Genomic DNA, 24,421 nt, shown 5'->3' with positions numbered 1-24,421 from the left:
CGTTTATAAAAAGCAACTGCATAGAGACCGCATCTGATTGGAACCGCCCTCTGCCTCATCTGCGGCCGGATCTGTGCACCCCATCAGTCAAGTGTAATTGAGTTTCAGGGGGGAACGCGGACACACGAGTCGCACCCCTGCCCGCAACTTTGAACGAGACTGAAGGACTTCAGCGGAGTGGGGCACATATTACGAAGTATGTGGTCAAGTCAGGGACGCAATCATGATCGAAACACAGATTGAAATAACTTTAGTGTTAACACCCACCACAAGTTGATGAAAGCCCGGTTTGATTTTTGTGCTGCTTAGATATTTTTCGTTTTTGTATTTTTTCCCTCCAATGACTCAGCCCAAACTGCTGCGAGGACTTCAGGATGCATAGGGATAAATTACAACCACATTCCTCCACAGGCTCCAAGCGGCGCAAACTTTCCTAGCTGCTCCTAATGATCATGTCTGGACTGTTGTGAATCCTCAATTGCTAACGAACAAGAGACAGAGCTATGTGAAATGTCACTGCTTGTAGGAGACGAAAAACAGCAACGTCAACGAGCCAATCGTTTTCTATGGCAACGGATCTTAATGGAACGGGCCTCACCCTAAACAAACCATCCCGATGGTTAGCATGGAAGCACTTGGCCTTTAAAAGAGCCCAACAGGCTATTAAATATTTGTGGAAAATAACCCGCTTTTGTAAAGCCCTTCTCAATCCTTAACGCCTTTTATTAACCTGATAGGCCCTGAATGAGCTGTAAGACTTGTAATATGGTTGCCTACTGGCTTAGACTGCAAGCAAAAAGAGGAAGGAGTCGGATACATCACGGTATCTTTTTCCAAGCCAAAGTTCAATCAGAAACAGATGCCACGACTGCGAATGGTGTGGGTTTTGTCGCATGTGAACACGCAAATAAAGCCATCAGAAATGCAGCGCCACAGACTGACAGCTCCCCTCTTGGCAGGATGATTCATCAGCTGGCCAATAGAGTGACAAACCTCAGAAATATTTCGTGTTTAGACTGAAGCCCCGTTTTTCATTACTTTCAAAGGACGGAAGAACAAATAAACACATATAAATACATAAATGAAAAATCAGAACATAGCTACGATTGAAATGTTCATTTGTATGGCGCGTCAGCTGGTGTAGTTTATGCTGTTGCGGCTCGGTCGGTGTAACCCAAGCTCGGGAACGCAAAAACCCGATTCGTCAGGGCGAGAAAATCACAATAAACCTGCTGAAGTATTTCGCTGTTTGCCTTGGCGGCTTCCAGCTGAGAAGGCTCAATCATGCTTATGGTTTCATCATTTGGGGGTATTTATTTCATATATTATTCTTCCTCTCGCCCCGAGTCGAATGTGTTGCGAGTTGAATCCTCGTTTCAGCTCTGGAGTCTGAGGTGCTTTCATACATATTCGCTGGGTGGGAAAATAAAGAAGCAGCGAGCCCTGGAACAGACAAGCACGGGGCACAGAGGGCTCATCTCGCATCGCTTTGAAGACGGGACCACGATTTCCCTTGCTCTGGATGTTTAGGGGTCGGTTGAGAAGTTTTGTTGGTTTAGCCGGTCAGCACCCCCTCAGGATTATAACTCGTTGAAACGATGTGTTACAAAAACAGCATTTGAGAATGGATTTAGAAAAACTCAGAACTAAAGGAACCAAAGCAACAAGACGTGCTCGAGACTTCAGTTTAGATTAGAGTCTAAAAAGATTTTAATTTTTTTTGTGAAAATCACTCATGCTTAACCCGCATGTTGTGAGGTTTTACTACCAGATTGCTAAAGCATTCAGAGTGGTTTTTATTCTCTGTGATGTTCTTGTTTCTAGACTTGACCTTCAAATGTAAGTTTAAGGAATTTTTATTTATCACTTTATTGTCCTCCAGGTAAAAACTGTAATGCCGCACAGTTTGAGACTTTACCCACGTCTGTGTGGGATGAGCTATAAATCAAAGATTAATACTAGGTTAGATGTTTGTTTAAATCTGTAATCTTAAGTATGAACAATACTACTATTGATGCTTGTTTTAACAATCAATGCATCAAAAATCAATAAGTGGTCAGTGTATGACGCCTGTGTGTCTCACCTCCTGTCTCAGTGTTGTGTTTGTTTTAAGGAGTGCTCATTCAGACAACCGCAGTTCAGACGTCTCTACTATGTTAAAGTGTCTTCAGCAACACACCGCTGTGACTTACAGATGACTACTGCTATTACTGACACACGGTGTTTGTTGAACAATGAAGTGAGTAAGTGAACAAGAGGCAGAGAGAGACAGAGACGCTCGTAATGTAAAGGCCCACTTACAGCAGACATATGCACTGGCTCCATGTGTTTTCATTAATCGTGGCTGTGCGGGTTGTGGGCTTGTTCCACTATGTTTACCCCCATTTCCTGCCCGTTTAAATTACACTGCACTTATGTGGCCCTGGATTCATGGGCCTGTCAGCCTGCAGCCCGCCCCACCGGGCACAGACACACTGCAGTCGCCAGCATGACACAACAGGGGGCTGATCCAGGACCAGCTTCTGTTGCTTTTAACCAAGTGTGTAAGCGAGCATTAGGATTAGGGTTAAATGCAAATGCATGTCATCTTTTGTAATTTTTATGCATCTTTTTGTGCTCAGATTTATGGCTTGAAAAAAGATATCTCTTCTGTTTTTCTTTCGTGTTCTTGAGCCAGGGAGAATATTAATCTCTGCACAAATGCCAAAACAGGCTGATTAGTACACTGACCAATCAAATGACACAGGGTACGTTTCCAAATGTGACCGAAAAAGACAAAAAGGAGAAGAAATTAAATTAGCTTTCTTCTGTATCAAAGGTAAACTTTCAAGCTTTTGGCAATACTTTCAAATGCAACAGGTGAAGAAAGATGATCAAACTTGGCCAGAATACTGACAGAGTCTATATTATTCGGAGGTCTCATAAAAACAATGCAACAATGAAGGAGCAGAGGTTGGAACATATATCATAGTCCAAAAAGTCGACATGATTATCAAAACCTACCACAATCTAGTACTGGTTTGATTTAAATATCAGCCTCCCTGGAAAACTCCCTCACGGACCCACACTGGAACCCACACAGAGATCTGATGCCAGCTCTGACAGGTGTGAGCCTGAGAATCATCACAAAATCTGCATGAATTCGAACCGAACTCCTGATCTATTCGAAAGGGAACATCTGAAAACAGATGGCTAAAATAAACATCTATCGGAGTGCCAATCGGAAAAGAAACCGAGAGGAGAAGCGAGCGAAAGACGGATGAAGGTGTGCTGAGAACTAAGAGCAGGAAGAGGGAAGAAAAAAGAATGGAGGACTCAAGGCCTAACAGATTATTTCTGTTTCAGCCCTGAGGTCATTAATAATCAATCTTCTCTAGTTCATGTTTTATTCAGAGTGACCCGTAAAATGCAAGACTCTCCCCTATTTATTCAGCTGGCTTTGTGCTGCCAGATCACAGCCAGATGACTTTGGCCAAGGGCGGTCGAGCACTTCGCTTCTCTCCTCCAAGATTGTAAACTTTACAATCTGATCTTAGATCAGCAGTCTCTAAAGTAAACAGCAGACTCAAACGTTATGAGAGAGGAGGTGAAACTGGCCACAGAACATAACTGACAGCAACTTTCATCAAACAATGACTGCTCATCATAGACACAGCTGCAGCGCAGGAGAGGGGCGTCTCACAGCTGCGGACAATGTCACAGATGATTGCATCCTCCCAAGGAATTATTCATAACGAGGTACTGAAAGCAACAAAAAAGTATCATGGTATTACCATCGAGTTTAGCTAAATATACATACGTATATAAACATAAATGTACATATATGTGAATGTGTTGCTTGTGCGTGCATGGCTAAACACATATTTAAAAAAAAGCTGTATTAAAAAAGAACCATGTTACAAAATGGCATGGTAACACAATATATATATAAGTTAATTAGGAAATTGCATAATAAAGAATGTAAGGTACATTAAAAGGTATTTAACAGTTATTTGTAAAAATATTATAAATATATTATATATTAAAAACTATAATAATTTGGCATCCACAGTACTCTTTTGTAACAGCATATTTATCACTCACAACCTAATAACCCTAAAGCTAAATGCTAAAGGCCTTATTAGATGTATAATGCACAATAATTTTGTTTTTGTTCCTGAAAACGCCAATTCTTCATCTAAAATGGGCTGCATTTTTGGTGAGTCTATTGTCTTTGTTGGCTCTGTGGGTTGTATGACTGAGTGGTTCTTTCAGCGCCGGCTTAATCACCTTCCTGCATTCCAGCCGTTTAAACAGAGATGCAGTAACATCCTGTGAACAGCTCAAACCAAATAAAACAACATTACGCCATAAACAGAGAAAAATAACAGGCGAAGAGGACGAGTAATAAAAGAAGCATTGAACACAACAGAGGACGAGCTGGCAGCGAGGCCTAATAGGCCAGTCTGGCTGAGTTTAAGTACTGTATGAGTATGAGTTCACAAGTGTGTGTTTTTGTATGCTTTATGATCAGTGTGTTTGCATTGTCTATGTCCTGATTAGTCTATACTGGTGATGCATTGTGGGCTTATGTATGAAAATTTGATTTTCCTGTCCGAGTAGCTACGCCAGTCGCCATTAAGAGCGAAGGGACAAGAGCTTTAGAAAAAAAAAAGTTCTGATAAACAAACACAAGAAGATACTTCGAAGAATGTTCCAACTGTTTTCTCAATGAAAGTCAATGGGCTCCAAAACTACTCTAGAACCGATTGACTTTCATTGCATTGTACGGATGAAAAAAAGAGGACATACTTCAAAATAGCTTCTTTTGTGTTCCACAGAAGAAAGTAACAAAGGTTTAGAAACTACATGAGGATGAGTAAATGATGACAGAAAATTTATTTTCGGGAAAGCTATCCCTTTAAGAGAGGAGAAACAAAAAGGAATCACTGTCTTTATAATACTATAAACTATGAGAGAGACAAAGGAAATCAGGGTAAAAAAACTTAAATCGTATATTACCCAGCTCAGTGCCAGCTTGGACTGCCAGGCCAGTAAAAAGGAAGCCCATAAAAACTGTTAATTAAAAGATCAATGTTTAGCTTCAAAGAAAGGGCAAGGGCTCAAACAGTGTGCGGCCCCTCGTAAATACTAAAGCACATTCTAAATGCAAGAGGCTTGTCATTAGTAGAGAACTGGGCATAGCGGACACCAACCTCAATCCTCTATGGACTCGATGGCGACTGTGCCACAAAGGGCCATTCAATTAGGTACTAATAACTCAGTTTATAAGAATGATGATTAGCAAAATAGCCCCCTCCTAAATTGAGACTACAGAGAGACATACATGCCATCAAAAGACACCACAAGTAAATTCATGTGGACGTTACTAACAATAATGGACTGAACAGAACACGTTAAATAAGCCAATAATGAGCCCAGACTTTTCTCGTCAATTTGAGCCTGTCGTGGCCAAGCGGGCCCATTTTGCCATCTTCCGTGCTGAAGGGATCTAAATGGGCGAACTGCAGCGCGGAGAGAACGCTAATGTAATGTGCTACACTCCCAGCGCAAAGAAAAGAAGAGAGGTCAAAGAAGACATCAATCAAACAGGCTTGTGAACGCTGGCAACTCGTCCAATCCACCATCTGCAAGTGATTCCACCATCAGAGAAAGACCAAAAGTGTCTTCAAGCGGATTGTGTCTTACATGCAGGACATGTAACTGAAGAATGAGCAGGATCCCGTACATGTGGATACCATATGGATGCAAAATGCTAAATATCTCAGAGCTATTGGGTTTGGAGAAGAAAAATCCTGATATATGTGTAACCATTTGAGAGGTAAAGCCTAACCGGTGAAACCTGAAATATTCATTATCTCTGCCTTAATGTGTCCGACACGAAATTGGCATGTTGGCCAAGCCGAAAAACAACTCTGCCAAGTGTTGCAATCGTGCACAAACCTGCATGCTTTTGAACAACCCTACATAATTAATTTGCTCCGTGCTCACCAATTTATCTGAGAACCCAAATGAGTCAAAAACCTGGTGCGAAGGTCCAGGAGTTCTTAGCCCCCCTCCCCCAAATGACAGAGGTGCTTTCTAAACACTGTCAATGATAGTTTAGACAAGATAAACACAGAATCGTTGACCTTAGAGAAGGTCCATGAGGAATAACAGTTTGGACAGACTGAGCAAAAACAAGAGTTCGACTGAGCCTTTCAGGATAGCCACTATTGAAGGACTTTGATTGAGGACCATTATTCTGGAAATTACATTCCCTTTTAAGAACATCATGGGCAAGAATTCAATTCGAAACACAAAGAACGGACCAGATGTATACATATCGCAGTAGCCTCTACTGACCAATGGCAACACTCAGTCTGAAAAGGCCAGGCAACTTTCAGTCCATTCTTACAGTCTGGAGAAAGCTGTCTCTCTCAAAGGAAAATAAATGTACAGACGTCTCTCTACTTCATATTAAACAAGTACTGGCCGGGGGGGGGGGGGGGGGGGGGTCCCTTGGAAAGTGCCAATTTTTGGAATAAAGTTTACTTGCAGCAAACTAAAAATCTTAAACATTATTTGTTCACTAGCCAAATGCTTGTCATCAGGCAGCCCACATAAAAAATGCATTTCAATAATGTCGGAGCGAGCCAAAAACCTGCCAAGCAGATAGTTCCCCGTGCAATGAAACACATGAGCATTGTATGAGCCTTGGCACAATCACAGCAGATCACTCTCCTCTCCTCTAGAGGAATGGGTCCTATTTAAAGTGAGTATAATGTATATGTAGACTTCCAGACAATTTATTTTTCTGATGTTACAAAAAGCATCGGGGATGGATGCAGAACCGGGACGCACCGACGCAGGGACTAAACCTAGTGTCCGTTTGCAGACAATTTACTGTTACGGTAGGTATGGCAATGGGTTCAAAGTGAAGTTCAGAAAACGGATCCACGCATGCATTTATTACAGAGAGGAGATCGTTCATCATGGAGAGACTAAACCCAGCCACTACCTCCTCAAACGCTTCTCTCTTTCACCGTCTAAATGCTGACACTCCTTTTCTTTATCGCACCATTCCAGTTGCTCTTCTTTTTTTAACGGTCTTTCTCACCCCACTCCTCCGCTCTTGGCTCTCCCCCGCCTTTTAAGTGAGCCTTGGGTAGCCTTTTGGTTTTCTTTTGTTAAAGTAACAGTGAATGAATCTAATAAAATACAATATATTGGATTATTTATTTTCTGTAGGAACACATTCTACTCTATAAAGAGGACTAATGGCATTTACACAGCGCCGGACTGATTCTTAAGGCCAATAGGAGATTTATAGACAGCGAATGTTAGCGTCAGCTAAGGGCCGTGAGGGCCGGGCCAGGCCAGATGGCTCCAATAATCAATGGGTGACAAATCCAGGTACCCGAGAAACCTTACGGTTCCTTGAGTGTGCATATACGCATAAATACACAAAGTTGAGTTATGAAGAAAAGGCCAGATGTATTAAAAGTTACATTGATTTGAGGACCAAACTATCCTCGACAAAGTCTTTATGGTAACAGTTTGCAATAGCGTTCAGTTTACTACCATTAGTCAATGAAACGGGAATTATGAACTAAAAACAATACTTTTACTATTTTGACACCTGTTTACATGTATCATTTTTCAACTGATCTTGGTTCATTTTAATCTTTGCTTTTTTACTCTTCAAACTAATACATGTTTGTTATAATAATGATAGAATATATTTTATCTGTATTGTTTTATATAATAACAATAATATAAATAGAGCAAAAATATATACACATTGTTTTTACTTGAAAATATAAATGAGACTTTATAGTATTAATAATAAAAAAAATTCTATTAATCTTTTCATGCAAGCTAACGCGTATCACCCTTTCTTACCTGCTCAGGACTCATCTTCTGAAGCTCCTCCTCCCAGGCGTCCTGTTGGCTGCGGTGGTATGCAGAGGGCGGGGCCAGGTCCTGCAGGATGTGGGGGTCTCTCTCGTGGCACAGGGCCGTGAGGTGGCCGATGTACAGTTTCAGCTTACTGCGGTTTTGATTGAGGTCTATGAGTGGGGGGATAATCTGTCCAAAAACAGGAATGAGGAAACGGGTTAGAGATAAAGAGTCATTTTAATCTCAGTTTTCCTCTACCATTCAAGAATGAGATACCTGGACATGGGCCAGGGAGATAAAACGGCGGTGCTAAAATGACACGCAAACAGCACTTTTAGCGAGCCAGAACACAGAGTTCAGATTCAGCTTTGTCTCATATGATTGTTTTCAAAAAGAAGGAGAGGAAAAAAGAACAATATTCAGTGGATGATTATGGATGATAGACCACAGCTGAAACACATGAATCACAGTGAGAACAGTGGTATAATAAAAATGTGTCAGGAGAAACATTCCCATTCCAGGAACACAGACAAACAATCTCAGTTACCTGGACCGCTGCCTACAGATGCCCGGTCTTTACAAAACATCTCCATACACACAGCAGACACTCACACGGCTTTTCCATATCCATCAAAATAATACATACACTTGTGTGGGAGAAACTCCAGAAACCATATGTCTTTGTGCCATGTGTGTATCCTACTGGCTTCAACAAAGAATTCTGGTGCAATGCATGATTAAGCCATCACATTTGTTTTCACATCAATCTAAGAATGAGATAAATAGAAGCATGCGGTCCGAGTCGATATGAATGAGAGTTTGTTGGATGCTTTATTTTGCAAGTCGTTGCCTAGCAGTTAAAGGCCTGAACTGGAACAAAACTCTGTAGGTTCATACATTATAATATAATATTTGGTACAAATTTCAATGTTATTATTTATTTATGGAGTACTAACTTTACTAATGAAAAGTCATTATAAACTATACATACATACATACATTATATATAATGAAATTATTAATCAACAACAAAGCATTTAGTATAGAGTATATGTTTATATTAACTAGATTAATGCTGAATGAATGATAAATGCTGTTCATTGTCATACACACACACACACACATATTATAAATATCAATAATACAGCATACACATATTGATGTAATATTGAGCCCCATATATCTTTTTTTTTAAATAATAAAATAAAAAGATACTATGATTTAATGGCATGATATGAAATAAAAATGCTAATGCAATCTTTTATATTATATTGTTAGAAAATATCTTCTGCCACAAGCGTCATATACTGTATACACAAAATGATAAAACTTCTTCACAATAATGCAAATCTGAGCAAAAGAAAAGGCCCCAAACCAAGGCTGGCCTTTTCCTTTCATATTGCCTTATACGAATCAAGATGTTACATAAGCTGGATTTAGGTTTCAATGGTCTATCCATAAATTCTGGGTTGGGAGAGGTGAGCAACCCTTTTGAATTACTACAGCACAACGAAGACAGCAGAAGATCTATTGAAATGTTCCCTTATAAATACCTTCTCAAAGAGGGCAGAGAACATACTGTAGAAGGGCTTAGGGAGCTCTGCAAATGCTCCTCATCGCTCAATAGCAGAAAGCAAATACAGTCAACTGATTGTCGAGAAGCGGGGAGAGGAAACAGAGCCTAAAAAGAAAGAGTGAGTGATGAGAGAGATGTAAGAAAAGACAGGGACAGAGTCTGCTTTGGTCTGAAGCAGCCCGAGCTTGCAGGAACATTTGTGTCCCCACACTTTATTAATTCTTATTAACCCCATCTGTATCTTTCCAGGGCAGAATGTTATTCTGTTTTCGTTGGCTTGCTGGAGGCCATGAAGGCTCTCTAGGGTGGACGCTGGCCGCGGAGCGCGATCAAACAAAACTGTGAAAGAACAAGATGGAAGAAGGTGGAGGAAGACCAAGGTTGAAGAACGTACGAGAGAGAAAGAAAAGCTAAAACGGGCCGCCGGTTCTCTGGAACCAATTAGACTATGCAAACTGGGTCTCTGCATAGAACCAGAGCAGCAGACCAACATCATGCTCTTGTTAGTCTATGGTCTAGAGCGACCTGGCCTCCAAAACCTACTAAAGCACATTTGGGTGCCAAAACATGGTGAATTAATAATAAGGCAGGAATTCATCTGTTGAATTCATCCGTTGAATCAGCTGTGGCAAAAAAAGTCTACATTTATCTACGTGACACATGGCAGATCAATGGCAGAGCCGGTCGTATCAAAGCCGGATCGGAAGCAGCTGTATGCAGTATCTCCATCAGGTCTTGTATCTCAGCCAGGCGGAGGATATATGGGGCCTCCAGATTGACTGGCAACCACAGAAAGAGTGACAAGGCCTTAAAAAGGTGGTCTAATAGAAGCCCTCCAAACCACTGTGACAAAACGGCCGGGTGGATATGCTCAGAAAACAGCGGAGTTCACATAAAAAGACGGTGCCACATAAACCTGTGCACACACACACACACCATTACACAGAGAATTGATACAAACATGCTTGACTGAAAGCATGCTGTGTGCTATTAAGCTTTAAAAAGGGCCAACAAATGATGGGATTTGACGTTTATTCTCTTCTCTTCTCTTCTCTTCCCACCCATCTGCTCTTAGAAAGGATGAATGGACTCTAGTTAAGTCAATACCTCTTTGGTGACAGAATGCCGATAAACGGTCCTCTCGCTTCATTATCTGGGATCAGGTTAGTGGTAAAGTCAAGAAATGTGTTGGGTCGTGACCAGGCTTTGAGGATGGCAACAGTCAGCCAAGCGCTAGTTTGCCTAGAGTTAACATGGTACTTGTCCTAGCTGGTGATGTTTTTTGTCAACTGGGTGCTGTCATAACAGTTTGGCTTGCGCCCGTTTTGCTGTTTAGTTTTTTTTTTTTTTTTTTTAATAAGTCCTGTGGTAGACTGAGATCATAAATAATGCAACAATAACAGAAACAAATATCATGCCCAGGTGACAGATTTACAACAAGGGAATTTTCCACTCAAAGCGCCATTTGTCTCGTCTTGCTTTGGACACACACGATGGATGGGAGTGGGCCCCTGTTTACCCATCATGCCTCACATGACGTCCAAGAGAAGGTCTGCAAATAATTTTTTTTTAAATTAAATACATATGTCAATTAATCAATGAAATGGATTATAATCACATATATTTATATTTGGTGGAAACCCCCCAAATTAACATACAGGTGATTTAAAACCATTAGTTTACTGTGCTTATATTGGGCTTTAGAATTCAACATAAGCACATTGTTTATTTTATTTCCATATTACTGAACATACACATTTTGCAATCCAATCTCTGTTATATTTTCCCCCACAGACATGTAAATGCATACACTGGCTATTTTTCAACTGCTTTAAATGTGGTATATAAAATCTCATTTCATAATTAGTAGTATTTCCAATCCTGTTTGTAAAACTTCCATGTTACAATTTGTATTACTTTATTTATAGTTATTTTGTAATGATGGCAGACTATTTGCTTCCATTAAATAAAAAAGTTAATATTAAGTTATTAAGTGTATTATAATATAAATATACTATAATATATAAAAGTTATTTTTATATTAAAATATACAATAAAATTTAAATATTAAAAAGTTAATAAAATATAAAATTCCAAAACAATTTGTGGTTCAATTTCAATTTGAAAATAAAACTTTTTTTCGTAGTGTTTTTAAAGGTTACATTTCCATAAATTCTGTGTGATATGTTGCGTACAGCAAACTTTTGTTAAGTACAAACAACTGTACAAATGTTGTAATTTAAAATATCTAATGTCATAAGAAATTGTGGTCAGACTTTATTTTAAGGTCCAATTCTCGCCATTAACAAATCATTATGACTACGACTTTTGCCTTAATAAACTCCTAATTTGCTGCTTATTAATAGTTAGTAAGATAATTGCTAAGTTTAGGTATTGGTCAGGATTAGGGATGTAGAATATGGTAATGCAGAATATGTGGTTTATATATACTAATATTCATCTAATATGTTAATAATAAGCATTCTAATAAGCAACTAGTAGATAGTGATAATTGGTCATAAAGTGTTAAGGAAATTGTTCATTTCACCCACCCCCAGGTTCACACAATGTCACTGAAAATACACCCACTAAGAACACTGTAAAGTGCGACCTCACACACACAAAAAGCAGAATCACTTGCAATGAACATCTGTTGATGTGACAGTGACAGAGAAAATCAGAGTCAGGATTCCTGGGATGCTCTACTGAACCAATCAGTGGGTATTGACCACAAAGGCCCTTGTCTTTACTCTTTGCCACATTACCTTCTTGAACTTCACACTCCAGCTCCCGCCTAAAGACTAGTGTTCGCAAAATGTTCACTAAGGAATCTGTCCGTCTGCTCTCTTTCATTATGTCCCCTCTAAAAGAAGCTGTCTTCACCAGATGCTGCGGTGTGTTGCATACCAACTTCTACCTGGCACTGTCATAACTCGAGAACCCCCCTTAAAAAGAGCAGGGGGATAGAAAAGTCAGACCCCTCTACAATGACCGGCCTCCTTCACATTCTCTCTCTCTCATTTATCACCTATCAGCTCATCGGGTGCTATTCGATACCCACACTGAGAGGCAGGAGCCTGGATCAATGCTGTCAGTCAGGCGGTCCATCAGAGACGAGCCACTGGCTTCTTCCTCAAAGACCCCGGAGGCACAGGAAGCCCAGCTCGGAGCAGCTCACCCAGGTGGGGGAGGATCTGCAGACCGCGGGTCTCTCTCACAGTAGCCGGGACCTGGCGCACATCCTTTCCCGTGGCTGAGAGGTTTATTGGGCTATCCTCTTTCAGTCTCGCTGTGCTTCGCGTCCATGAGTGTTAAGGGGATAAAGATAAGGAGGGACTGGAAAGCTTCAAACCTGCGAAACACTGACAAGGACGGTGGGCCTGCCGTCGTAAAGTGCTTTTCAAGAAAGAGACAAATCACCTCCACGGCATGCAAAAATACACTGACATGAGAGAATAACGACTGTCAAATAAAGGGTAAGGGGGCGAAGAGACCTCCTCAAAGCGCACAGACAGAAACATATGTAATCCGAGTGCGGACGGAAGATCTGGACGGAAGATTAAGAGCAGGTGAGTCGTTCTGTCGTTCTATACTGTCATTTCATAAGCAACTGAACGCAATGCCTCCATCCACAACTCTCAATATATCTCAGTAGACCCCTGATGCACACGCACACACACACACACACACACACACACAGACACCAATGTCTTGATCAAGCAATATAAATACAAAAAATTCAAGAAGATAAAAAAAAAAAAAAATGTGTATATACCCAGTATATACAGTATTTATACATTGTATTAAATCTAGTAAAGTAAAAACGAAAAAAAAAAAATTTGTGTGTTCTTGAAAACAAAAGTACAAAGTAATAAAAAGATATGCAAAACTGCATATATATTTATTTTTTATTAACTAGATTAAAAAACACCACTTCATATATTGACTAAAATTTCAAGTAAAAAGGAAAAAGAAAAACATTGACTCAAAATAAAAAGTAACAAAAAGGTATTACATATATATATATATATATATATATATATATTTTTTTTTTTTTTATAGCAAAAATATTAATTAAAATGTGAAAAATAAATAGCTAAATAAATGTAAGAAAAAAATATATATATATTGGTCGAAGTCAATTACAAAAAAAGTTATGTCTTTTTCTCTCATAAGCTACAAAACTACAACAGCACTCATGTTTTAAGAGATGCAAGATTTATGCATGTCAGGGCTGTAGCTTTTTATGAACTTAGAGCCTCGTCACCTATTTGCGCAGGTTTTTATATAAATGCCATTCGATTTATACCAGTGGGGGGAGGGGGGTTTATGACTGTTGACTTGCATGCCAAAGCTCTCCCAGTCTCTGCCTAATAGAATAAGCAGGTCTTTAATAGCACTGGGTGGGGAAAAGCAGGACAAAAAGCCAGGGCAGGTTACTGTTGACTCTGGAGAAGGACGGAGGGAATTTTTACACCAAGTAACTCCCAGTGTCACCATCATAGCGCCATTTAAACAGACCATGAAGGCTGGAGTCTAGGGACGGCATTCCATTCATTGTGTGTTTGTGCGTAATGAGCAAAAAAGACTCAAAACTGCCAAAGATAAATTAGCCTGTGGAAAAGGGAAGTAAAGCTGTCGCGTGGGTTGTAGTTTTGCTCCAGAAGGTGGGAGCAGTGGCCACGGGGGTCGTCACCCTGAAGGTGAGGGGTGTTGGGGTGAAATGAGATCTTGACCTCTTCAAACTGAGGTTGGGGGCATCATTAACTGGCTGTGCTGAAGAGAAAGCAGAGGAATGGGTGAATGTGTAGCAAAGCTCCAGAACATCTACCCCACTGTGAGGGCAAACCAGACGAGTTAATGACTTAAAGCCAGATCTGAGCATAACTACAGGGAGCTCTGAAAACCACGGATGGAAGATTTAAATCTGAACTATAAATGTGTCACATTTGACTTTAAACTTACGACGCAAGGAAAACCTTTAACTTGAGTCTGTTTCTTTAATGGCATCTTTCATCCGAGTTCTTAAATGGCTTTCTGCTGTTTGCATTATTTTTGTTGTCTGACCAACGTCAGTCTCCTCTGCTACAGTTTTATGCCTTGAGGAATCAAGGTTTGCCTGGATAGTCAAGCAACTGCTGTTATGACAAATGGGAATGCTAACAGATAGTTTTCTCCAGGTATTATAAGTGTTTGGAGCAGTTTTGTTGCAGAGAGATCCCCATGGCCTCATGTTCACAAACAGCCTCAAGTTTTGGGATAACTCTCGTCTTACTGTCAGAGCTCCACAAGAGAAGGAGTTTTGAGAACAGCTGTGGATGGAGAGATCTAAGGAGAACCACATCCTGAGGTCAAAGGGTTTCCCCTGTGTAGCACTCAACACCAGAAGACTTACGCCGCTACGCATGTAAAGATGGGGGGCAGAGGAAACAGAAAGACTGAGAATGGGGCTCTAGCTGGGTTCAAGGGTGTAAGAGTTGGGAAAGATGGCTCTAACAGACTCCCTCTGGCTCAGAGGTAAGAAATACACTATCACACTAGTCCTCAGAGACAGGAATAATTTAGGTGTGGAGGAAGTGTGTCAACAGCTCAGTGGTTCAAAGAGAAATTGACACACATGTTCACAATAGGCCTAGACAGTGTGACACAAAACTATAATAATATAATATAATAAATGACATATAATAATATAACAATCAGTTTCATTTTAGTATACTGTAACTGAGAAAGTTTTAATTAATATTTTGATTTTTTTTTTTTCATATTTTCCATTTTCATTTTAATTTTAGTTAAAGTTTTAGTTATTAAAAAAATATTTATTTTTATTTCAGTTTTAATTTTATCTTAGTACATCAGGTTAAAGGGGTCATTATGTTGCTAAAAATAACATTATTTTGTGTATTTGGTGTAATGAAATGTGTTTATTCAGTTTAAGGTTAAAAAAACACATTATTTTCCACATACTGTATGCTATTGTTTCTCCTCTATGCCCCGCCTTTCTGAAACGCATTGTTGTTGTTTTAAACCCATTACAAAGAAGCCATTTGTTGCATCCAGTGGGGACATAATTACAGATTATAAAGACTTATACTGTTTTTTTACACGTTGCATTGCATCGCGCCACATAAACATAAAACCATGTCTGCATTTGTGATCAGAGAAACGACAAACAAGCGCTACTCTACACTGCTAACTCACATTTGAATCCCCAGTGGCAAATCCTTTAGATATGTAAATGTACTTACAGACTGTGAGTCAGAACAGCCGTTATTGTCTTCTCTTCCAGGATCAGGAACAACAAGGAATGTTGCTAGTAAAAAAAGCGTAAACTTTTTTTTTTTTCAGTTAATATTTGCTCTATTTCAAGTAATGGAAATGGTTTTCTTTGTATTTTAGCTTTAGTTAACTGTAATAACCCTGAATATAATTATTTATGTCTGTTTAATTTGCAATAGAATATTATTTAGGATATTATAATACATTATTAAATGTTTTATATTAAATCATTACATTTTAAATATTAAAAACATACTATGAACAATGACCTAATGCATGTATTTTTATAATGTTAATTTAATACCCACTTTAAATCTTAAAGGCTTGAAAAAGTATGCACGATACATTTAAACTAAATTGTTCACAATAGAAAATCAATATATTGTAAAAGAAATCACATTGTGGATGTGTGTTATCTCTATATGTTTTATATGTTTTCAGTATACAACATCGCTCCACCCTCGATTTTAGGCTTAATTGGAGGGCTGGGTAAACGGAAACAGACTGTGGGGGAAGAGAAAAAAAAAGAGCAAAGGAGGAAGAAATAAAAGGACAGGGAGCAGTGCTGCAGTTTCCACCCGTCCAGTCTCAAGCACTCATTCCATCCATGGCTGGTTAAGTGCTAAATGAACTGGGAGATTTAAGGTGGTTGTTGGACAGCTTAGGCTGGGTGCAGATTCTGAGCCAGCTCTTTCCTATCAGCCTTAAATCAGAGCAGTGGTGTCTGCAGGGGGGCCAGGAGGACTCAACCTGCTCCAGGGCCCCCATCCACAGCTCTGGAAAGCATTAAGGCCTATTGACATGCCGCAGGGAGTTTATTAGCAGTATGAAGCTAACATTCAGCGGGTGAAGATTAGGATGCAACATGTCTAAGCAGCCTTAGCAAAAACAAGAACAATCTGGAAGTGAACAAATCAACACATTTCCAGTGATGAATCCCAGGGAAATTCGCATAACCAAAGACAGCACCAGTTCCAGATGCATTGTTTTCCAAAGAGCATGGTTACCATGCATGGAACTTGCCATTTTAATATATCCATTCCTTTCAGTATTTCTCTGAAGTGGGAAAAGCTCAGACAGTTGCATTATCAGTTAGCAGACAATCTAAAGTCGCAAGGATTTTCCACTGCATGGACCATTAATGAGTAATATTACGAGTACTTTCCCCTCCTAACCTGGAGAGGGAAACCGACGGGCGCAGCGCCCAGGGTAGGGCTCCCACGTCCGCCCGTTAACACATCCAGAAATGGCGCCCTGGACCAGGGGGCCAAAACGTTCCGACCACATAATCCCCACCACAATGAGCCTCGAACTTTACTGTTTCAGCAGCTTGCGCAGAAATCGTGGCCACGCTGGGTTCAGTGGGTTTGAGGAGGGTGGAGTCGCACAATTATTTGTTTTGATAGGATTGTTCACAGTCATTTGGTAATTCTGAGGTCAACAACAGAAATTCATACTTTTGTTATCGCCAGTACCCGCCAATTAATGGCAGCCTAAAATCAATTTCAAGATTCAGAAGGGAGAACTGATGCAATTGGTGGGGCGAAAACAAAAAATGGGGTTTTCATCATTCAGAATTCACTAGAAATGCTGTGGTTCGATTGACATCTTTAGTCTATTTTCCTAGTTTACCCTCTGAAATAGACCAGGCAAGCAAAACCCAGCTGGCCAGTACGTCCTTGGATTGCCTAGTTCCAAGAGGGAAACCAGAAACATGGATGCGCCATTAAAATGTATTTTTCTTGAGTGATGCATCCTGGGAGAGCAGGCCAAGACGTGTGGTTTGTTGAGGCCTTAAAAAGCAGGACAGTCAGGCAGTGAAGCAAGACTGGGCAAATGAAACTGCCCAAAAAAAGCAACGTTATGCCTGGGAGAGAGAAAGAGAAGAGAGAGGGAACATAAAGAACGAAGGAGAAAGCGTACATCAAAAGCGGCACCTTTGTATCTTCAAAAACGAACAAATGTTGCGCCACAAGGCTGATAAAATCCAAACTGAAGGACTATTAATAGCTAGACTGGAAATCGTGAGAAAAGGACAGTGTTGAGATAACTTCTGATATGACTAGAGAACTTAACCTCCCCAAACACGTACCATCTCCAACCCAGCCAGCTCAGAATTCCTCTCAGGAAAATACATATATTGACATACTCCGTGAAAACCAGAGGTGGCGGGGGAAGTCATCGCCTATCCGGCTGATGCTAAGCAGAGTCTCTCTCAGGATCCAACAGAGAATGTGGAGCCAGAAGCCTTGACAGAGAAGAGATTCAACACACTCCTATATGAGCTCTTATAGGTGAGCTCATCTTTTATGACATCATCTTGCTTAGATGCCGCTGTCTCAACTCTCTTCCCATTGGCCTATTCAAACGTAGCCGCTGCAGAACTACAGCCATTCATCTCGTGTCCAAGGGCAGTCATCGGCCTCTCATCAAGCCGAGCAAGAGGCTCCGATTACGGGGTCAGATAAAACACACCGCATGCGTGCTGCTGGGACCGACTGGTTGATATCTGTCGCATGCTTGATTGGCTCAGAGTCATTTCACTCTACTAGCCTCTCCCGAGACTCTGTGAGCAACGGCCATCCGTCAAATGACCTCTGACCTCCTTGTAAGGAGCTAGGGTATGTTTCCAATGACACCCTATTTCCTCATTTCCTATGGCATGCTCTTACTCCGACAAACAGCGAAGCAATCCCTCTCAGAGAGTGACTGATTGAGCCATTTGGGGTACAGTGACTCTCTTCTGTTCCAAGGATGTAGATCTCAGTTTCATGCTACAGGAAGTGGGGCAGCATGGTTCAGGGGCTCCGCAGAAACCCCAAGTTTGTGCTCTGCCAAACGAAGTCCCCCAGACTGAGTGAGGGCCCCACCACTGTCTACCCTCCTGTCTGCACCAGGCGCATGGAGCCAGAGGCCAGTTTTATATTGAAATCATATGGAGGTGGGAAGGTTTCAACAACGACCCCCTGCAACTTTCCTCGCCGCCACATGTTTCCCATTTTAATCTAATTATAAATATTTGGACTGGAATCAGTTGGAACTGACAGAAAGAAAAAAGTCAAGCTGGAATAAACAATGCAAGTACAAAGGCAAATAAGAAAGCAAACATGCATTTTGGGTTCATATTAATGACTAAAACAGAGCTGTTGAAGTTTTCCCCCTCTGACCACTGAGCCATTTTTGAGCCGAAAGAAAAAAAATAAAACCAAGTTAGCAACGAGGTCTCTGTTCTCTCACTAAAGGGGCAGGACAGTTTTAATAATGTGGGCAAATGGTGGGTGGTTGCGCTCATGGGACGGGTTCAGCAGAGGTTATACCTTAGTTGCTCCAGCGGGACGGGTACCCACTGACCCCTGGAATATGCGGGAGATTGCCAAACTCTGTTTCACAGTTTTCCATGGAATCACACCGTCCAAATGGTTAGTAATGTCTAAGGTCGTCAAATAGAGGTGACACGACAATGGAGTCTTCATTACTTTTCTGCTCCACATGTTAACACCCACTATGGTAACGTGTCATACAGTATGTGAGTCACTTTGAAAAAGAACTTGTGACAAAAGAAAGGAGGAATGAACAATTTAGTGAGGCAGATGTGGCACAGAGAGAGAAAAAAAAAGTTGTGGATTTTTTCCTGTTTTTGTTAGGATGGAACTAACTGGTTGACAGATTTCTAACTCACAAGAAAATGAAATGATACAGTAGGACTATAGCTATCGATTATTTTAGTTATCGAGTATTCTACGGATTATTCCATCTATCAATCCCATAACCGGATAAGAAGTAATTTTTCTTTATTAAAGAGCAATACTAGATATACAAGGGAAAATAAGATTAATTACCGTTAAAATGAAATGATTTAACTGGCAAATTACATTCAAAATTCTAATACAAATATATTCATAATAATAAAAAAAGAATTAATTATGTATTATATATTATAATTATGATATATATATAACAAATTAATAATAAAAACACACAAATATATATTTTTAAAAGGTATAATAACAATCTAAAATTAAGGCATGAAATCTAAATAATTCTAATAAAAATAATAATACCTAACATTTAGGTAGTTTCAGCCTTACTAAAGCTCAAGGATGACATGAGCCTTTACTTTCTTCTTTGAAGGCTTTGCGGCTTTTGTAAGACTCAAAAATCAGTGGACAGGAAGATAACTTGGAACAAAAACAAGAGACCATACACAATTTCTAAACACATTTTTCCTGCTACATGAAATTAGAATTATTTGGAGAAAAAAAACTCTTAAATGTCTCTCTACGTACTGTTGTGTGTACTGTATGTGTGTGTGCGAAACTTGTTTTTGATATCCTTTCATATTCTCTGTACTGTTCTAATAAGTTTAAATTGATTTTAACATTTTACTGGCATTTTTACATTTATAAAGGCTTTTATTTATTTATTTTTTAAATTGCGTTATCTTTTGAGTCAAATTCTTACATTTAATCAGTCAATTTGAATAATAAGACATTTGGGCTGTTACCAAATAAATGATATCAGTATCAACAAAATTCATCTTTGCAATGCAGAGAAAACACAGAAGCTTTACCTGAAGAGGCATTAAGATGTATGCATATTTAGTTTAGAGGGACATGAATGCATTCACCCCAAAATTAAAATTTTGTCATTAATCACTTACTTTTCTGGACCTTGACAGTGTATTTTACTTGGCAGTCTATGGGACAGTCACAAGCCTCTATGTTTTTATCCAGAATATCTTAAATAGTGTTCCGAAGACGAACAAAGCTTTTACGGGTTTGGAACGACATGAGGTAAGTGATTAATGACAAAATTTAATTCTGGGGTGAAGTATCCCAATAACCATGCAGAAATAAGATTTAGTTATTTTAAACATGAAACATTTCTATGTAATATAGTAATATACTAATATTTACAATTATTTAAAATATGAAGATACTCATTGCGACTGAACCGAATCATTTAAAAAAAATTGGAAACTAGCACTCTGTGTGATATTGACTAACTTTCTGTGGTATTTTTATGCATAACTGTGCGGGGAGTGTGTGAGTGTGTGTCACAGAAAGAGAATAAGACAATCAACATGAATGGCACTTAGTCTTTTACAAAATATAGCTAACTTAAGAACATCGTAACTAGCCACCATATTAATTTACGGTTTTATGTCCAGCATTTATCAGGATATGAGTCCGTAATAATGGTCCGTGGGGAAAGCAGTGTCCTGTGTGTAGTTACAGTAAATGGACTAAACAAAGCCTTGAGGCTTCTACCATGTTTTTCGTTTCAGCCCTATGATACAGTCAATTTTGTAGTGGACATCACATTTCCCCCACTTCCTTCAGACATCCAGGCTCAGACCAAGAAGCAATCTTTTCAAAATCAATTCAAGAGGACAAACAGACAAGAAGACAAGTTCCTTCAAAAGGGTTGATGCTCTGTCAGTCCTCCTGACATTTGAAGCTGAGGCAGAGTTTACAAATATTCTGTTAGCGAAACAGGAATAACTCTAAAAGTTTCAAGCTTCCTCAATCTTGGGTGTTAATTTCCAGAACTCTGGAACACTGAAAAACCACACACATCATCACACAGTGACACTAGAATGATGGAAGAGGACAACAAAAGCAGACATGCATCAATTATCCACAAAGCCGCAGGAGAAAAAAGCAAATCCCCTAAAGAACAACAACACAAAACAGAGTCAAGGGCCAGAGAGCATCTGTAAATACACACCTAGCTATGCACCACACAGTCAGATTAAAATGGATAGAACAGTCATCATAGCCGAAACCAATTCCAGGGTTGTGGTGGGTTATCGTGCCAAACGGCAAGCAATTAAATAGGCCTAGACCACCCACAATTCAACATGAAGGAGATCAGAGTCATGTTGAGATTATTACCCTCTCTAATCATGTGCTTGTACGTACGACTGCAGTTCCTTGCCCCGAGAACACGGTTCGGAGAACACGGCTGCCCTTTATGTGAGCCTTAATACATTCAGGGGCCTTGGGGTCTTGATCTCTCCTGCTAAATGCCATTACAAGTTTTACATGGTCATATGATACACAAAGAGCAACTTTAATGTCACGGCTACATGTACGGTTTGGCACCGTGGGTGCAGTGGACGATCGGAATTCTTCCCCGAAATGTATCGTGCTGGCTCAGACATTAAGAACTGTGAACGCAGCAAAAACATTAGCGAAAGGGGCCCATTAGTTGCCTGAAATAGGACTCAGTGTTTGTGGGCAGCTGTTCGGATTAAAACCCTCCCTTCACACTGCTGAGACACTCGGCCCACAGCTCACACAATTCCACTCTGTTCTTCAGCGCTCCGCTACGCCTAATTGCACTCGCAGTATATGCGCTTTACTGCGTGCGACTGTTCATGCGAAGGACATGTGTTATCTGTGGGCTGTATCAACGGGGAGTGACCTGCTAATTAATTACAGTCAAAACGCCACATGGCATTTAGCATCACCATGGGCATGAGGCAATGGCTCTGATGGGAGAACGCAAGCGGTTGTGCATGTGTCCTATGGACTGAACATGTGCAGCTCATATGTATTCTACGGTCAATCTGTTTCCTCAAAACCATCCATCAAAACTGTCAGTGTGGAAGCAAATATGAGAATGTTGTTGATTTTTTTGGAGGGAACAGACAGGAAAAGACCAGAGCAGTCAAAAGGCAGACGGGTCGATTTGTTCCTTGGCTGTCCGTGTAAAATAATAAAGGTGGAGGGAAGGAATCCCAAAAAGATGTTCGACAAGGGATGGGAAAATATATGTCAATTCAATAGCTGCTTGAGCCATTTATCGAAATCAAAATGTATTTAAAAGTCTTAAGCTACAGTGATTTATTCATAAGAACGCTATGTAAACCAGTACTTCTCAGCTGGTTTGGCTTTAGGACGAAGATTTTATATTAGAAGTGGCAACCCATCATAGGACCAAAATTGCTAAAAATGGTCTTATTAATAAAACGTATTAATTTAAATGTATTTATATTAGAAAGAACTGCACTGGCCAGACAATAGAATTATGATAATAGAGGTTACAAATATGTCAATTTTGCAAACACAACATACAGGTCTTATTATTATTTTTTAATTAATACATTTACAAAAAGTGTATACTCACATTATTAAAAAAAAAACATAAAAATACAAAAAATGTAAAACATAAATACAAAAGCTTCTGCAGTCTTTCATTGTTCCTTTTATTTAATTTAATGTTAAATAAAGTAATGAATATCTGACATTTTTGTTTTCAGTTTATTGTTTGTAATTAACATTTTTCTTCTCTGCTGACCAGATCAGAACTGCGACCTATCTTTGTGGGGATAATGGGAAAATGTGGAAGGAAAAAAAAAAATGCAAGGAAACATTTTGATGTGTCACTTTACATTCAGACAACCTGTTCTGTGAATAATATCGGCAAGTCATTTTTTAAAATAATTAAATAATTGGCACCAATATATATGCTGAAATGAGGCAGACAAGAAACAGACGGAATTAAAGAAAATCACAAGACATGAAAACAATGAGAGAGGGGGAAAAAAGACCAAAATAAGAAAGAAATGAAAGGATGAACTGGAAAGTGTTGGAGAAGAAAAAAATAAGCACATTCAAAGACAATTAAGACATGATGAAATACAGAAGAGCGTCATTCCCCATTTATACATTTCTCACCCTTCTGAACAAAATGGCTGGGAGAGGGCATGTGATTGGCTATGCCCAAATGCCCTCCTCATCGTCCTATTGGTGGAAAATGAGCGCAGGTTTAATCCAAGGCAGCATGGGATTAAAGAAAGAAGTTATTAGTGGGTGAGAGCAGGTCATTTATTGCACTGAAATTTCATGTTAAGTGACCAATTTTCCCTTTGACAAACACTGGAGCAGCAGTGAGTTTTTCCCATGGAATAAAAAAAAAAAAAAAAAGCCTGAATGTCATAAGAGCACGACACTACATTCCCATTAATTTCTCCATCTCTCAACAGAGGGTTAAGGGTGATTAGTAAGCCATTGAACCAAAGTGAAACAGCATTAAAAGCAACTGGCTTCGCCCAAAAAAAAGGGTGGCTATGCTGCAACAAGAATTTAAACCAGAGCAGAATAAGCTTGAAATGAGTAACACACGTGGCCTCTACACCGTCTGTCCTGGATGGCTGTGGAAAATACCTGCAATGAATGCTGTCTGAGGTCCCTGTCGGTCCCAGCTCTGCAGTCGGCATGTTTAGGTGATAACAGGGCGATCGGGGAGGTTTGGAGTGGGCTCAGGTGTTGATGTGTGATGGTGTTCTTATTTGGGTTGGAAATATAGAAGTGAGAAATGAAGATCACAGGAAAATGTGAGCTAAGTGTTTTCTTGGCAATCGAGAAAGACTATGAAAGAGGTTTGTGATGGGGGAGAGACCCTGGGATAGCTTTATAGCAGATTTCTGTGTGTGCGTGGGAGACTGAGTGTGTAGAGTTCCAATGAGTTCTAACGTACATACACACACAAATGTGGTTGGGAATACCGGGATGTGTGTCTAGGGTGGAGTGTTGCCCATTGATGGGTTTCTTTCAGCATGTGAATTAGGATGTAGCGCTTGAACTGGATTACATCAGGAGTCCAAGGACAGGTATGACACACTGCGTTTAGCGCATCATGTCATGTCATAACAACCAGTAGGATTTGTGCTTCCTGGGA

General features: G+C 39.9%; 1 protein-coding gene across 12 annotated transcripts in view; it reads right to left on the bottom strand.

Moving 5' to 3' along the window:
- LOC113058811 (ELKS/Rab6-interacting/CAST family member 1-like) overlaps window positions 1–24,421 on the bottom strand; it is a 190,847-nt gene that overhangs the window by 13,485 nt on the left and 152,941 nt on the right. For 9 of the 12 annotated variants that reach the window (XM_026227045.1, XM_026227054.1, XM_026227078.1 and 6 more), the window contains one exon: window positions 7,885–8,070. In XM_026227045.1, coding sequence (XP_026082830.1) covers window positions 7,885–8,070 — 186 coding nt within the window. Of the gene's footprint in view, window positions 1–7,884; window positions 8,071–23,418; window positions 23,485–24,421 lie in introns of those variants that run through there. The other 3 variants (XM_026227115.1, XM_026227124.1, XM_026227130.1) reach the window with 1 other exon arrangement.

The sequence above is a fragment of the Carassius auratus genome, chromosome 4, assembly GCF_003368295.1.
Source record: "Carassius auratus strain Wakin chromosome 4, ASM336829v1, whole genome shotgun sequence".
Lineage (NCBI taxonomy): Eukaryota > Metazoa > Chordata > Actinopteri > Cypriniformes > Cyprinidae > Carassius > Carassius auratus.
The sequence above is the reverse complement of the archived record's forward strand: the minus strand, read 5'-3'. Positions and strand labels throughout refer to the sequence as shown.